Source organism: Desmodus rotundus, chromosome 2, assembly GCF_022682495.2.
Source record: "Desmodus rotundus isolate HL8 chromosome 2, HLdesRot8A.1, whole genome shotgun sequence".
In the NCBI taxonomy this organism is placed as follows: domain Eukaryota; kingdom Metazoa; phylum Chordata; class Mammalia; order Chiroptera; family Phyllostomidae; genus Desmodus; species Desmodus rotundus.
In genome coordinates, this window is record NC_071388.1 from 105791832 (window position 1) to 105809909 (window position 18078).

At 33.8% G+C, this 18078-nt stretch overlaps 1 protein-coding gene across 4 annotated transcripts in view; it reads left to right on the forward strand.

The window, feature by feature from the left end:
• Positions 1–18078, forward strand: part of ATR (ATR serine/threonine kinase) — a 134575-nt gene that overhangs the window by 109770 nt on the left and 6727 nt on the right. For 2 of the 4 annotated variants that reach the window (XM_053918510.2, XM_053918512.1), the window contains 9 exons: positions 1862–1959; positions 4378–4610; positions 5675–5809; positions 7257–7457; positions 8755–8898; positions 12793–12943; positions 16268–16424; positions 16534–16687; positions 17825–17976. In XM_053918510.2, the coding sequence (XP_053774485.1) occupies positions 1862–1959; positions 4378–4610; positions 5675–5809; positions 7257–7457; positions 8755–8898; positions 12793–12943; positions 16268–16424; positions 16534–16687; positions 17825–17976 (1425 nt within the window). Of the gene's footprint in view, positions 1–1861; positions 1960–4377; positions 4611–5674; positions 5810–6292; positions 6802–7256; positions 7458–8754; positions 8899–12792; positions 12944–16267; positions 16425–16533; positions 16688–17824; positions 17977–18078 lie in introns of those variants that run through there. The other 2 variants (XM_053918511.1, XM_053918513.1) reach the window with 2 other exon arrangements.

The window sequence follows — 18078 nt, forward strand, 5'->3', positions numbered from 1 at the left end:
TAATTATTAGTTGCTTGTTTTGGGGACAGAGTTTATGGCGTCCTGGCATTTTGAAATGGAAGCATGTGCAGAGGGTAGTTACTTTTCTTTTCCAAAATGAGTAATAGCTTCCATTTGCTCTTTAGTATTAATTTATATCATGTACATTGGTAAACAGAATTTATTTAACACATTTCTTCTAAAACAGAGTTATTTAGAGTCCTTGATGTACATAACACTATTAGGTATACTGTGAGATATTTATAAGTATAGTTTAAGAAAGTAAGGAGATTTTAGAAGTTATTTTATCCACAGTAGTTATAATAAAACATTTGGATGCTTAAGGGAGTACATTCAGCTATCAAGACTTATTTTTCCTCTGAGTGATTGAATTTCTGTGTTATTACTAATTAAGCATCAGTATTTGCCCTTAGGGAACTCCAGTCCAATTAGATAGAGGAACCTTAAGCACATAAAACACTTTTTTTATCCTCACCCAAGGATATATTCATCAATTTTAGAAAGAGAAGAAGGGGCCTGGGGGAAGAGAGAGAGAGACAGACAAAGAAAGAGACAGAGAGAAACATCAACAGGTTGCCTCCCTAATGCACCCCAAATGGGGACTGAATCTGCAGCCTTGGTATGTGCCCTGTCCAGGGATTGAACCTGCAACCCTTTGGTGTACAAGACGACACTCCAACTAACTGAGCCACCTGGCCACAGCAGCACATAAAACATTTAAATAATGGTACATAATAGAATGTGTGATTAGGTATCAAAATAAATAGTGTAAAAATCTTTTGATTTTAACAAATACAAAAAATGAACCAAACAAGTCCAGAAGTCATAAATTTTGGGCAAATCTGAAGCCAAAACTTGAGCCCCTGACTTCATGATTTGAAAAGTATACCTTTTTATACTGCATTGCTGCAGAAGTGTGGTAAGCCTCATGAAGAAGGTAGGATTTGAAAGTTAATTAAATTTAAGAAGGAGAGGCCATTACTAACCTTTTATAAATTTGGCAGAGAGATAGGGTTTGAATGGTTTGTTCAGAGGATGGTGAGAAAATTGGACTTGATGGAAGATTCCTTATTGGAATCTTGGAAGATGGATGCTGGTGAGTAGTAAGAGACTAAGATTGGAAAGTTATAAAGAAACAAAATTGTGAATATTTGAATCCTAGGCAGAGTTGTTCATATGATCTTAAAAATAGGTAGTTGATTCCTGTTTTTGAGCACGATAAAACTAGAATTTAAAGAATACTATTCTGGAACTTAACTGAAGGGAAGAGATGTAAAATTAGGGAGACTAAGTTATTCTAACTTTCCAAAAATTGAGTGATTGAGGCTGATGTAGGCTTATGGCCACGGAATGCAATCAAAGGCACAGATCTTACGGAAAATTTGAAAGAAGTGTTGACAGGTTTGGTTTTTTTTTAAGATTTTATTTATTTATTCTTAGAGGGAGGGGAATGGAAGGAGAAAGGAAGGGATAGAAAATCAATGTGTGAAACATCATTGCCCCAACCAGGGACTGGGCCCGTAACCCAGGCACGTGCCCTTACTGGGAATCTAATTGGTGACCTTTTGCTTTGTGGGACGATGCCCAACCAACTGAGCCATACCAGTCAGGGTGACAAGATTTTCACTAGGTCGTAACTTGTATTAATTTGGTACAGGCAAGATAGAGCTTAGTGAGGAATATAGTAGGAAATAAAGGAAAGAGAGGAATCAAAGATAACTCTAATAGGAAGAAATACTGATAGCATAATTTTTGTCTAAAGGATATATATTACTCAAGTAGTAGTTTAAATCTTAAGATTTTAATTTATATAACATAAACAAAGAACACTGTTAATAATACCTTCTCTATATGATTGCAGATCTCTACAGTATGGAAATCAATTCATTTATCAGTCAATGCCACGGATGTTATCATTATGGCTTGATTTTGGTGCTAAGGCATATGAATGGGAAAAAGGTATAATTCTGTATGTAAAATTTTAAGGAACCAAGAAAAATTATAATTTTTATATTAAGTCAGATTTTGCTTGGCAGTTTAACTTATTAAAAGCTAAGAATGAGTTTGGTAAATAAGATTTTATAAATTAAAGTCAGCTGTAATTGAAAACTAAATTTTAAAAATATTTTGTGTGAGCAAGAATGACTTTGTTAGGTTTATAAACATTGAATAACTATGTTGTACATATATGGTTACAAATTTTCTATTAGTTTCAGGTAAAGAACATAACCATATTAAGATATGATTACTAATATTGGTTACAAATAAAGTAACCATATTTTAATTTAAAAAGTCTGTTTAGTATTTCCTGTTTTTAACAAAGTCATTACCACCAGTAATCTGGTATGCATCTGTCACTGTGTAAAGTTATTATATTATTGTCTATATTCCCTATGCTGCACATTACATCCCCATGACTTAATTTATTTTATAACTGAAAATTTGTACCTCTTAATCCCCTACATTTTTTTTGCCTTTCCCCCGCCACTGGCAACCCTCAGTTTGTTGTCTATGTCTATGAAGCTGTTTCTGTTTTGATTTGTTTGTTTGTTTTTTTTTTTAAGTAACTAAACATAGACTTTTTAAGTAGTTGCAGCTCAGAGCCTGCAATTGAAAATCTGCTCATTCCTTGATGAAGCTAACAGATATTGAAAAATACTAGTTTAAGCCAAATAATTTACCATAAAAATTACAATAGACTGTGGCTTGTTCTGTTTGTTTCTAGTGAAAATTAATGGCCCTTGAATTTTTCAACAGTCCTACATATTTTTTCCTACTTGGACAGAGAAAACTATATTTTCAAAAATTGGCCCATGACCTGGTTTGGTACATGAGAATAACATACTGTAGTCCTATTTATCTATGGGGGACACATTCCAAAACCCTTAGTGGATGCCTGAAGCCTTGGATGGTACCAAACGCTAATCAACTTCTTCAACTCTGCTGGAAATATGGCAGCAGTTTCTTCATTAGCAGACACAACCTCTCCAGTAATTTTTTTTTTCTTTTCTTCTTTTTTTTAAAAGATTTTATTTATTTGTTTTTAGACAGAGGGGAAGGGAGGGAGACAGAGAGGGAGAGAAACATCAATGTGTGGCTGCCTCTCATGTGCTCCGCACTGGGGACCACTGGGGACCTGGCCCGCAACCCAGGCATGTGCCCCAACTGGGAGTTGAACCAGCAACCCTCTGATTCACAGGCTGGCACTCAATCCACTGAGCCACACCAGCCACGGCTCCTTTTATATATTTTTTTCTATTTATTTATTTATTTATTTATTTTTTAGAGAGAGGGAAAGGGAGGGAGTAAGAGGAAGAGAAACTTCAATGTGCAAAAGAAGCATCAATGGGTTGCCTCTTGCAGAACCCCCACCTGGGACCTGGCCTGCAACCCAGGCATGTGCCCTGACCTGGAACCAAACCAGTGACCTTTTGGTTTGTGAGACAAAGCCCAACCCACTAAGTCACACCGGTCAAGGTGCCTCTCCAGTAACTTTTACATTTTTCAGTACAAACGTATTCCTAAGTCTATGTAACCATCCCTTGAAGTAAATGAGGTGGTGTCACTTATTTTAGGGGATCCCTTCCTGAAGTCTTTGTATGGGCTCAGTGCTTGCTAGTGCAACACATTGCTGTCATTCAGAACAGGTTTTCTGTTCATGTTTTCTACCCACATATTTAATGCCTTTTCTATCTTAACTAAGCACTTCTCACATATTGTGGCTATAACTTTTGCAGTGTGAGGTGTGATAGCCAAGCTAGCATGTATTTCTTTTTCCTTCTTCATAACTTCATGGATAGAAGAGTCTTCTTACTGTAGATCTTAGTGACCTCAGTATACATTTTTTTTTCTTTCTATATTGTTGAGAACTTTGGCCTTTTCACTTAAAAGAAGCACTGTATGGCTTCTCTTTAGCATATCTGAATTGTCAGCATCACTACTCCTGTGCTTTAAGGTCATTATATTAAGTAAGATAAGGGTTACTTGAATACCAACACTGCAATACCTCGACAGTCAACCTGATAAGTGAGAGGCCTGCTAAGTGACTAACATGTACAGTGTGAAGATGCTAGACAAAGCAATGAGTCATGTCCTGGGGAGGATGGAGTGGGGATAGCATGAGATTTCATTACAGTACTCAGAATGTTGTATAACTTAAAACTTATGAATTGTTTATTTCTGGAAGTTTCCATTTAATATTTTCAAGCAGCAGTTGACTGCCATAACTGAAAGCAGGAAAGCAAAACTGTGGATAGAGTGGATTACTATATATCTTAAAATTGTTTTTAAAACAAAATAGTTTTTCTGTGAAAAGAACTATTATACTGTTTTATTCTTTTTAACTTAGTATTTTTTAAACTTTGATTTTTCTTCCAGCTGGCCGCTCTGATCGTGTACAAATGAGAAATGATTTAGCTAAAATAAACAAAGTTATCACAGACCACACAAGTCAGTTAGCTCCATATCAGTTTTTGACTGCTTTTTCACAATTGATCTCCCGAATTTGTCATTCTCACGATGAAGTTTTTGTCGTCTTGATGGAAATTATAGCCAAAGTGTTTCTGGCCTATCCTCAGCAAGCAATGTGGATGATGACAGCTGTATCAAAGGTAATGTATCAATCACAACAGTGTGTTTTTTCCATTTTATATGGCATTGATTATTTAGTGCTAATATATAGATGCAAGTTTCAGGGTTTGCCTCTTAGATTTGTAGTAAAACATAAATTTTAAATACTTAAACAAGAAATTACAGCATTGTGATTCATTTTAAAATTTAGAAATATTTACCACATCAAATGAAGTGACAAGTGTGTTTAAGATCCCAGAATTCAGCATGCCTTTTCTTTATAAAGTGGACAAATTGTTAGTGCTTGGTAGTCTGTTTCCCCCCTCCCCTTTTTATTTATTTATTTATATATTTTTTGTATTATTTTAAATTAATTAATTTATTTTTATTCAGTTACAATTGTCTGCATTTTCTTCCCTTCCCTCCACCCCACTCCAGTAGTCTGGTTTTTTCCCAAGTGTTTTAATTCAAAGTACCTGAACTTATGAATACTATTAAAGTTTTGTGGCATTATTAATGGAACTTTACAACTTGGTAAATATGTTTATTAATAAATATTTTAGAGAATTTAAAAAATATACAGAGATATAAAAAAGAAAATTTCTCTCCAATTCATATGTTGATATATTTTTTATATATTTATTTTCTATACACATTTTAGCCCTAATTTGAATTACATACATACATAATTTCATATTTTTCACTTAAGATTGTTATTATAAGCATGTTCACATGTTATTAAATATTCCTTGAAGATATAATTTTAATAATTGTATAGAATTCTGTAGTAGTTAGTCATCTATATATTAACTATTGTTGATCATTAAGGTTGTTTACAGTTTTTTGCTATTGTAATACATCTAGACACATCTATATTTTTCCTCATTTCCGATTACTACTTCAGGGTAGATCCTAAGAAGGATATATTCATCAAGTCATAAAATAGCAGCATTTTTATGACTATTGATAGTATTGTCATATTGATTTTCAGAAAACTTATATCAGTATAAACTTTCATCATGAATACTTTTAAAGTTGATAGTAAATTTTGTTATCTTTTTAAAATCTCATATAAAATTGCATTTTACTTTCTTTTTTATGGCAGTCTTCTTATCCCATGCGTGTGAACAGATGCAAGGAAATCCTAAATAAAGCTATTCATATGAAAAAATCCTTAGAAAAGTTTGTTGGAGATGCAACTCGTCTAACAGATCAGCTTCTAGAATTGTGCAATAAACCGGTATTATCATAAATCTTGCTACTTTATAGGCCAATGTTGTATAATTTTATATAAAACTTCTATAGGATTTTAGCAGGTTTTCTTTCATTTGGTTAAATTAAAATTCTAACGAATATTGGTATGTACAGATATCGAAAGCCATCAAATTGTATACTTTAAATTAAAAAATGTGCAGTTTACCTTAATAAAGCTGTTTTTAAAATTGGTAACATATGTCCCTCTATCAAATACCTTCCGAATTTCTAAAAGTTCTTAATATAAATTCTTCTAAGAGTAAATTGTTTGTATGTATTAAAAATAATTTTAAGTGGAGGATATGAAGTAAGCCATATATAAAATAGTCAGTTAATTAAAGTTGTGTCTGTGATTGTTTTCTCTCATATCTTTAAACTTTCAAAAATTACATTTATTAACCTACATACCTGAGAGGAAAGAAGATTGGCGTTTTGGTTTTCATTCCTTCAATGCACATTTTATTACCAGGAGACAAGCACTATGCTAAGGGAAACAGCGTTGAATAATACACACTCTCCTGTCTTGAAGTGCTCCTGGTCTCATAGGAAACTAAGCAGATGGTTATTATCTAGTGTAACAACTACTTTTTTCAGTAAGTTTGTGAGTGGAATATAGACATGCTTATAGGAGTGACCCACTATTCTACCTAAGGAATTGGAGGGGAACAAAAACACTAAAGAATGTACAGAAAGGCAAAGGAGGGGGTAGGGCTAGTTATAAACAGAGAGAGAGACTCTTTATAAGGTTAATAGCTATATTTCTCTATGCAAATATTCACTAATAACTGTAGGTGAGAAAAGAGACTATTCTTCAACAATAAACTTCTTGAAAGTATAATCTGTTTTTGTATCTGAATTCTATTTGATTTCTGATGTACTTGATATTATCAAAAACAGTGTTATGATAGTGGCCAGCATTTATTAAACACTGGCACTTTTACAAGTTTCCAATTCTTTATCTGAAACCTCTGTGGCCCACTGCATTTAGGAATTCTGAATTTTTCAGATTTTTAAAGGGAATATAGTGCATATATTGTACTTTATATTGAGTATCATAATTAGATACCTAATTATTTCTGTAGTGAAACATATTAATCATTGCACTAAGTGAGAAATAAGGTATTATTTTGCTGCCAAATGAGATATGGTACCAAAAAATGTTTGAATTTTGTAATGTCTGATAATGGATTATACCCTTTATTATCTCCTTTAGTCACTTAACAATCCTATGATGTAGGTATTGTTATTGATTAGGTAAAAGAGTACAGAGAGATTAAAATAAGATAATGTGTAAAAAATATTTAGAAAACTATAGACTGTGGAGCCATTGTAATTAAGATACTGCAAAACTGAAGTTTTATTTTGGGTGAAACTAAAGAGTTCTGTAATTTAAGCTAAACAGAAAAATTAAAATGTACAATTTCCCCCCCCAGGTGGATGGAAGTAGCTCCACATTAAGCATGAGCACTCACTTTAAAATGCTTAAAAAGCTGGTAGAAGAAGCAACATTTAGTGAAATCCTCATCCCTTTACAATCAGTCATGATACCTACTCTTCCGTCAATTCCGGGTACCCATGCTAACCACGATCCATTTCCTGGTCATTGGGCTTATATTGCAAGTTTTGATGATATGGTAAACTTCAGTTTTATATGACTGTAACTATGTTTTTTTAAATTTAGTTAAGTTAAAATTTTCAAATTAAGTTTAAAAGTGTTCTTCCCATAGATTAAGTGAATTTTATTAGCAAAGAAGAAGTGATTGGAAATACAGAATAGTAAAACTCTCTTGTACTGAGGAAACAAAAAATTAATTGATAAAGATTCTATGGCTAACCTAGTACGTATCTTGATTTTTCACATGCTCACATTTGTTTTAGTATGACTATAATCTTTATTTTTTATCAGTTTGATTTTTCCATACTTCTTTTGTCTTAAATTCTTCTTTTGTCTTCTTTGTCTTCAATATGAAGAACAGAAAGAAAAAAAAAACATCGAGATTTTTGGGGTTTTTTTTTGTATTTTGGAAGGAAGTGAAATTCAGCTAGGAAGAGCTTGATTCTTTTCTGAATCATTTGTGACTATTTTAAAGAAATGGTACTAGAGGACTTCTTAGTAAATACTTTTTTTTTAAGATTTTATTTATTTATTTTTAGGCAGAGGGGAAGGGAGTAAGAGAGGGTAATGTCAATGTGTGGTTGCCTCTTGAGCGCCCCCTATTGGGGCCCTGACCTGGCCCACAACCCAGGCATGTGCCCTGACTGGGAATCAAACCAGCGACCCTTTGGTTTATAGGTGATGCTCAATTCACTGAGCCACACCAGCCAGGGCTTAAATACTTTTGACAACTGTATTTATTCCAGTACTTCTGACTCCAAACATTTGTTTAACTGCTTTAGAGCCAGTTATTAAAGCACATAATGCAATCATTTTTAATTACTTATAATCATGCCTTGTTTTTAACTTAATATAATTAAGCTTATTTACTCACCTCATTAGGTAGACTTGATTTTGGAGCAGTTTCTTTTTTAAAAAATCAAGTTACTTTTGATTGATAAACATTTCTTACCATTAAATACATTTTAAAACAGTGTCATAGCCTCTGAAGAAAGGTCCTAAAAATACAAAAATCATTTAAACATTGTGACTGCTTTAAGTGGCTATATAAATTTAGCTGTATATGACTTATATTGCTGATAAAATAATCCTTTTATTTCATAGTCATTCTTAATGGGTGAAAATATGTCTACCCATGGGCAGCCATTCTTTTCATAGGTCATAGATAATTAAAAGAAATTAATAAAAAGAATAAATTTACTGCATAATATAGATTCTTCTTTTTATTATGTTAGGTACCACAATATTTATAATACATATAGATATTTAGGTACAGAATTTTGACCTTAATGTATATATATCTCATCATCTTTTAGGTGGAAATTCTTGCTTCTCTTCAGAAACCAAAGAAGATATCTTTAAAAGGATCAGATGGAAAGTTCTACATCATGATGTGTAAGCCAAAAGATGACCTGAGAAAGGATTGTAGACTAATGGAATTCAATTCCTTGATTAATAAGGTTGGAGATAGTTTGCTTTTATTTTAGAGTTAACTATAATTACTATCAATGTGATGTGAGCTTTTCAGTATGCAAACAGGTCACTGTCCAAAAGGGGGAATGAAATGTACTGCCTTTCATTATGTTTTTAATTAGTTTTTAAAATTGGGATAAAATATATATAACATAAAATTAACCATCTTAACAATTTTTAAGTGGTCAGTTTAGTGGCATTAAGCAGATTCACATTGTGCAACCACCACCACCATCTCTCTCCAGAACTCATTTTATAATTTTATTTTATTTTATTTTATTTTTTCCATTACCATTTAGTTCCTTATACTGCCTCCTGCAGTCACCACACTGTTGTCCATGTCCACGAGTCCTTTTTTGTTTTTGCTTGATCCTTCCACCCCCTAACCCTGCCCCTCCACAATAACTGTCATCCTGCTCTCTGAATCTGTCTCCATTTTGCTTGTCAGTTTCATTTGTTCATTAGATTCCATATATGAGTGAAATCATATAGTGTTTTCCAGAGCTCTTTTTATTTTACCAAACTAAATCTCTGTATCACTAAATAGTAACTCCCTATTTACCTTCTTCCCAGGCCCTGTTAACCACCCTTCTGCTTTCTGTCTATATGAATTTTACTACTCTAGATACCTTCTAGTAGTGGAATCATACACTATTATCCTTTTTTACTGGCTTATTTCACTTAGCATTATGGCTTCAAGGTCCATCCATGTTATAGTATGTCAGAATTTCTTTATTTTATAAGGCAGAATAATATACCATTGTATGTGTATACTATGTTTTGTTTATCCTTTCACTCATCAGTGGACACTTGGGTTGCTTCCTCCTTTTGGCTATGGTTAATAATGCTGCTATGAACATAGGTTTACAAATATCTGTTTGATTACCTGCTTTCAATCTTTTGTGTAGGTACTCAGAAGTAAAATTGCTGGTTTCACTTAATTTTTTTAACTGCTAACAAAATTTTATTAATTGCAATAGATATAATTTTCATTATATTTCAAACCACTTCAGTAAGACATGGGATGGAGGAGTATTTTGCTTTGAGTTTCCAGTTCTCTTTTAAAGTAGCTTTTGCTGTCTTGGAGACTAAACCACAAAAAAAAAGTCTTCTCGCCTTTTTGTTTTTAAATCTCCACTTATCCCTTCAAAATTGCCTGTGTAGCAATATATGTTTTTGGTGGCTCTACCTGCTGAGGCCTGCTTTTTCCAAATGGTGACAGAATTTAATTCTCTGTTTCAACTCCTTCAGGCCCTGCTGGCTCCACTGAATTTTTGTTTTCATCCTCTAAGTTCTTCTTTGCTTTTCGTTCTGTGTTAAACTGAGCAATCTCTTCAGTTTTCTCTGTGTTGTATTTAGCAGTGAATTACTCCTCCTGGCTAAGAGCTTCACATCTTCTGTATTAATTGTGCCTCTTTTCAAATGTCTGTTGATAAGAGAATTGCTGCTGCTCCTCAGCCCTCCTCTCTTCCTCCTCCTCCTCACCGTCACAGCATCCAATCCAGGCAGGCACACCAGTGCGTAAAGAGCACTGGTTTCACTTAATTTTTTAAAAATAAGATACTGCTAATTATTATATTGAGAAAAATGTATAATGTATATTAATGAGGGGCAATTTTTCTACTTAATTTTTAAAGTATAATGTACTTTTTATATCAGATTTATGTTTTGTGTTTCAGTGCTATAAAGAAAGTGTTAGGTTCTATTTTTATCAACACACTATTTTAAAAGTGGTCACTAGTATTTTTTTTTGGTTTTATTGTTAAGTACTTGATTTCTGTCTCAGAAATGACAATGCGAGATCTCATTAAAAGGTTATTAAAAATATACTGTTAGGTATTTTGAATTATTCTATAGCCAGGTACTATAAATGCACAGATTCTCTTTTTGTATTGATAAAAATAGACCATACTCTTGAAGGATTTGAAGGATGAAACATTATTGTTTTTATCTAAGATTTTTGTCCCTATTCTCTATCTTCTTCCCACATTTCACTGATACCCCTTTTATTACCTGGAAAAGTTAGGGACTTTTAACATAGAAAAGATAAAGCAGCAGATGAGTTCAGTTTTCATAAGATAGTTATGCTTTGTGCTTAATTAAAAGTAAGTAAAAAATGCCCTGGCTGGGTGGCCCAGTTGTTTGGAGCATTGTCCCATAACCAAAAGTATGTGGGTTTGATTCCTAATCCGGGCACATACAGGTTGCAGGTTCATCCCCTCTTGGGATGTATACAAGAGGCAGCCAATCGATGTTTCTTTCTTTCCCTTCCTCTCTCTCTAAAATCAATAAAAACATATCTTCAGGTGAGGATTTTTAAAAAAACATTTTATTGATTATGTTATTACAGTTGTACCAATTTTTACCCCTTTGCCCCCTCCACCTGATACCACCCATTCCCTCCGGCAATCCCCTCCCTTAGTTCAGGATCATGGGTCATGCATATAAGTTCTTTGGATACTCCATTTCCTATTCTGTTCTTAATACTCCCTATTTTGTACCTACCAATTTGTACTTCTTAATCCCTACATCTTTTTCCCCATTCTCCCCCTTCCTCTTCCCAACTGATAACACTCCAAATGATCTCCATATTTATGATTCTGTTTCTGTTCTGCTTTGCTTAGTTTGTTTTCTGGATTCAATTGTGAATTTATTGCCATTTTAATGTTCATAGTTATGATCTTATTTTTTTCTAAGTCCTTTTAACATTTCATATAAAATGGCTTGATGATGATGAACTGCTTTAGCTTTACCTTGTCTGGGAAGCATTTTATCTGCCCTTCCATTCTAAATGATAGCTTTGCTGGATAGAATAATCTAGGTTGTAGGTCCTTGCTTTTCATCAATTTGAATACTTCTTGCCAGTCCCTTCTTGCCTGCAAAGTTTCTTTTGAGAAATCATCTGACAGCCTTATGGGAACTCCTTTGTAAGTAACTATCTGCTTTTCAGATTCTCTCTTTATCTTTAACTTTTGACACTTTAGTTATAATTTCTCTTGGTGGGTCCTCTTTGTTTTCATCTTGTTTGGGACTCTGTGTGCTTCCTGGACTTGTATGTCTATTTCCTTCGCCACATTAAGGAGGTTTTCTTTCATTATTTTTCAGATAAGTTTTTAATTTCTTCCTCTTTATTTTTACCTTCTGGTACCCTTATGATTTGAATGTTGGTATGGTTGAAGTTGTCCCAGAGCCTCCTTAGCCTTTTTTTTTTTTAATTTGTTTTTGAATCTGGTGTGGGGCTGGGATCCCTTGCTCCTAAGGTATCCCTCGGGATTTTTATCCACCATATGCGGTTGTGAGAACACCAGTTCCACGTTCTCATGTCTCCACCCCTCCTACCTGTCTGGATGAATTTGGTTTCTTAAATCCTTGGTTGTGGACTTACATACAGTTCAAGTTTTGACAATTCTGGGTGATAATTGTTTTGTAGCTGAGTCAAAAATTTTTTCTGTGGTTGTGCAAGGAGGCAAGCTGTGTTTACCTATGCCTCCATCTTGACTGGAAGTCAGGTGAGGATTTTATGAAAAGCATTTACAAAAGTAAGTTAAACATTAATACCATATTAAAAACTCATTTCAAAGGCAACATGAAGGGAAGGAATATTTTTTATTTAAAATGTTGTTTGGTGAATTGGTAACTTAATTTCATGACTAATTATTAGTATGTTCAGCCTTGAAGCTCCCTGAGTGATTTTCTGGTTGAGCAGATCAAGTGGCCTAGCTTTAGTTTATATATTTATCTTAATCAGCTGTATTACTGATTATATTATTTCATTAATGTTAAACTTTTGTTGACCTTCTTTTACTATGAAATGAATAATCTTTAGATATAGTTGATATAACATTTAGAAATATTAATTTTTACATTTGTTTTTTTAATAGTGTTTAAGAAAAGATGCAGAATCTCGTAGAAGAGAACTTCATATCCGAACATATGCAGTTATTCCATTGAATGATGAATGTGGGATTATTGAATGGGTTAACAACACTGCTGGCTTGAGACCTATTCTTACCAAACTATATAAGGAAAAGGGTACCAAAATTAATTTTTACAATATAAATAAGTAATATGCATATAGTAGCTGCTAACATACACCAGTTCTGTCCAGAAGGTATCCAGCCATGTACTATGAAAAATAGACACATTTATTGAAGAAGATAGAAGGTACAAGAAACATTGTGCATCAGACAATGATGCCTCAGTCCCCTTTAAAGTAGGCACCTTGAGACCTCACGCAGTTCTCCCAGTTGCCCCCTCATATTTCTCTGAATCTCATCAATGTCTGAAATTTCTTCCCTTTCAAATGTGACTTTAGTTTTCAGACAAACCAGAAGTCACAGGGCACATCTGGACAGTAAGGGGGCTGAGTCACCTGAGTGATTTGATGTTTTGCCAAAAAACTCTGCATGAGATGTTATGCACGAGCAGGTGCATTGTCATAATGAAGCTGCCAATCACCAGTTGCCCAGAGCTGCAGCCTTCTGAATCATCTGAATAGTTTCTGTGGAAGAATGTTCAAGGTTAATGCAAAATTTGATGCAGATTTGTTGCTTTACTCTTTCAGTCATTGTGAATGTGATGGCTACACAGTACACACACTCACTCAAAGGCCTATACAGCCCCCACTGACTAGCACAGTGAAGTCATCATTGTTCACACATGTGCATTTTAGTGCACTCTCCTTGGTTTCCAGGTTACATTGATGTCATGCAAACTGTTCTTGTTATATTAACAATGGTTGGACTTCTTCTGGACAGACCTCAGATAATATGGGTGTATTTGTTACTAACATAAGTCATTGTACATTTTCTTGGTATAAAACATGATGAAATTTCTGTTCAAATGAGATTCTATATACAGAAGTACTTAAGTGTCCTTCCTGCTTCCTTCCCTTCCTCCCTTTCTCCTTCATTCCTTGTGTTTTAATTCCTTCTTTACCTTCATCCCAAAAGGACTGACATGGCTTGCAAAAATGTGTTTTTCATAGAGTTACTGGTTAGCAATTCTGGAACTACTTTACGTGTATACTAGACTTTAGCAAACAAGTAAGTAGGTTGTGGCTAATGGGAGCCAGCTTTTCATTTTCAGACAAAGAAAAGGAAGGGGAAGGCTAGAATGAAAGTATCAGATTAGAAGTGGAGCCTCCCACAGACCAAACCTGAGATAATATGAGCACCAAAATAGATGATAGTGTTAGATTACAAATCCACACCAATGTAAACAAATGAATAAATAAGGAAGTACAAACAGTTCTTCTCTGAATAGAATTGCAATGAATAAATATAGAAGATAAAGATGGAAATAGAAAACCACCAATTAGTAAATACCATAGTATATAATTGTTGCAGGCAGTGAATCTCAATGGATGCTGAGATTAATAGGGAAAGTATGACAGGAAACAGGTTATTTACAGAGTCTCAATGTATATCCCTGCAAAATAGCTTATTAATTACAAAGGGAAAAATAGTAACTTTACAGTGTAAAAACAAAAACAATTGCTCAGAACACTTTAAAAATGTCAACATAATAAAAGACAAAGACAGAAATTTCCCAGATTTGAGAACGTTACAGAGGCCAATGCAATATGGTACCCTGGGTAGTGTCCTGACCTAGGAAGAAGGGTGGTAGTAGGACACTTGGTGAAATTTGAATAAGATCTAAAGGTTAATTAATAAGATTCTAACAAATTAATTTTCTGATTTAGATAATTGTACTATTGCTATGAGAAAGATAAACAATAAAAAATCTGGGTGAATCTGGGTCATATACTGCCACCTACTGACAGGATGAATATATGGGAACTCTTTATATCATTTATGCAATTTTTATAATTCTAAAATTATTTCTAGTTTTTAAATGCATGAAATGCAATACATTAAAATATATATATTAATTTATTAGAGTGAAGGAGAAAGTAAGTATATTAGTTTTCTAGGGGTGCTGTAACAAAGTCGTACAAACTGATTATAAACAATGGAAATCTATTCTGTCCCAGCTCTGGAGGCTAGGAGTCCAAAATCACAGTGTCAGTAGGGCCATGTTATCTCTGAAGGCTCTAGGGGAGAATCTGTTTCAAACCTTTTTCTTCTGGTATTGCCAGCAACTTTTGATGTTTTTTGATTTATAGATGCATCAGCCCATTCTCTGCCTCAATTATCATAGCATTCTCTCTAAGTCTATGTCTATTTTCTCTTCTTATAAAGACATCAATCATATTATATTTAGGGCACACCTTAATGACTTCATCTTAACCTGATGACATGGACAAACACCCTATTTTCAAATAAGGTCACATTCATAGGTATCAGGGGTTAAGACATCAGAATATTTTGGTAGAATACAATTCAACCCATAACATTAAGTAAAATTGATAAATTACTGTATTATGGGTATTGTGCTAAGTATGATAAGTACATTATATAATATTTATTATTGTTAACAAGCCTAACTTGTTAACTATTAGCCTAGCTTGTTAACTATTGTTAACAAGCCATAATAACCTTCTTTATGAACAGTGACAGAGAGGCTAAGTAATTTATCCAGTTCACATAGCTAGTATGTTGTAGAACTGGAGTTCAAACATATTTGAACCTGATTTCAGGGAACTTGCTGTTGACTATTTTATTTAGAAAGATGAAATATTGTATAAGTTTAGTTACTGTTATTGGATTTTAAAATATATATATATTTTTTCTACATTATTATGAACACACAGTTGAACTATGCAGCATTTGACTCTAAGAACTTCAAATCGCAAATTCATCCATAAAACTTTTAGCTGTGCCTTAGGTATACAAAGCACCAAACCATGGTAGGCCTAAAAGGCATTGGATACACTGGAGTCATGCCAGTCATCTGATGTGGCTCACAAATATATATCAAGGAATATATATATATTCCTCTTCTTCCCCAGATGATTTACATTGTGCCAGATTAACTTAAGAACCAGGTGAATCTTACAGACTAGCCTTCACAGAGAGTAAATTATTTCAGAGCACCACTGTAAGTTTTTATAGTAATGATCCAGTGTGGACCTATCCTACGTCCTGATTAACAGAGAGGTCACTGTAATTTTAGTGAGGGATGCAGCATCACATTGAACTTATTCTGAGTGCTATCTCCTGGCGTTATTTGATTCCAAATATTGGTTTTAGTTGACATTAATTATAATCAACAAGGAGATAAATTTACATAATGCATAATTGAAAATTTTCCATTCTTGCTTTTGAATACCAATTTGAATAAAAGTAGAATTTCCTGTCCTATTTTAACCACAAAAACAATAACAGTAGCAACAACAAATGCCCCTTTCCTCATTTGGCTTGTGTGATTAATGGAAATCATTCTATCTTGCAGGAGTTTATATGACAGGTAAGGAACTTCGCCAATGTATGCTACCAAAGACGGCAGCTTTGTCTGAAAAACTCAAAGTGTTCCAAGAATTTCTCCTGCCCAGGCATCCTCCTGTTTTTCATGAGTGGTTTCTGAGAACATTCCCTGATCCGACATCATGGTAAGTTACCAAGATTATAATACATTATTATGGTTGGAATTTAAAAAGTATTTTAAATGTGTTGCCTGATATGCATGAGGATATTTGATAGGCATTGACATTTTTTTAGGTACAGTAGCAGATCAGCATATTGCCGTTCCACTGCAGTTATGTCAATGGTTGGTTATATCCTGGGCCTTGGAGATCGTCATGGTGAAAACATTCTCTTTGATTCTTTGACTGGAGAATGCGTACATGTAGATTTCAACTGTCTCTTCAATAAGGTATGTGATGTGACTTACTTTAGTTAATTGTATGTTTTCTCCTAATTTTCCTTCTTCAACAACTGTTCTTCCTAGACATACCCATTAGTAGCAGTTATATTCACAGCTGACTCACATTTCCCATTGCCCTCAGTATAAGAACTTAGAATGGAGAGAACTCAAAAGAGTAATATAATAAAACTAGCACTGAACTTAAATCTGAAAATATAGGTTCAAGTTCTGATTCAGTTAGTTCTTAGTTATATTAACATGGACAGAGCGGTTGATTTTACTGAGACTCATTGTTAGAGAAATAAAGTAGTTTGCATCTTAGGAGTTTTCATAAAATTGCAGATACCTAGGAAACATCCCAGGGGATTCAGATTCTGTAGGTCCAGAGTGGTACCTGGGAATAAATTAAGGTAGTTGGACTCTCCCTAAGACCTCCTCCAATTTTCCAATGTTGCGATCCCGGAAAGCAGACTGGCAGGTAAAACCACTTTTTTCTTCGTCATCATTCTCTATGGGTTGCCTTCAGTTATCACAGGAAACCAAGAAAGGTCACAGACCAAACTGAGAACAAATCAGAGATAAACCACTGGCATAGGTTAAATCACTCGAGAGGAATTTAGGAAAACTGGAGGGATAAGAAAGTCCTAGGAAAGGCAGGTTAGAAAATGACAAAAAAATAAATGAACTGGATGGATTTAATTACATTTCATGTTACATTTCCTGTCTGAGGGATGTGAGCATCTCATACTTGGCTATATCTTTTCCTTTGCTGCTTTAAAATGAGTCTTAAAGAAAAGAAGAAAATATGATAATATTTGTATGTACTTTGTATTATTCAAGGAAGGACATTAAGGAAGCTAAATAAGACTAAATATTGAAAGCATAAAAATTTCTCTATAACGCTGTTTACCATAGTAATTCAATAAAAGGTGAGTCCATCCATCCTCTAGATCTTATCCAAGTAAAGGTAGAGTCATATAGATCCTTTATGATACAGTCTTCAAAAACAGTTACAAATATATATATATATTTTGACAGTATGTGTGCTCTTTGCTAAATGAGTCTAGACATGAAGTTTTAAATTTTTTGCATAAACATTTAAAAATTCTAACATTATTACTTTTTAATAAAATGCATTGTGTTAAGGGAGAAACCTTTGAAGTTCCAGAAATTGTTCCATTTCGCCTGACTCATAATATGGTTAATGGAATGGGTCCTATGGGAACAGAAGGTCTTTTTCGAAGAGCTTGTGAAGTTACAATGAGGCTGATGCGAGATCAGAGAGAGCCTTTAATGAGGTAATCATTTGTATCTTGTAAACAATTTATAGTAAATTTGAATGCAATTACTGGTTCCTAAGTATGTTTTCTTTATATAGAAGCCACTTTGCATTGGCTAGA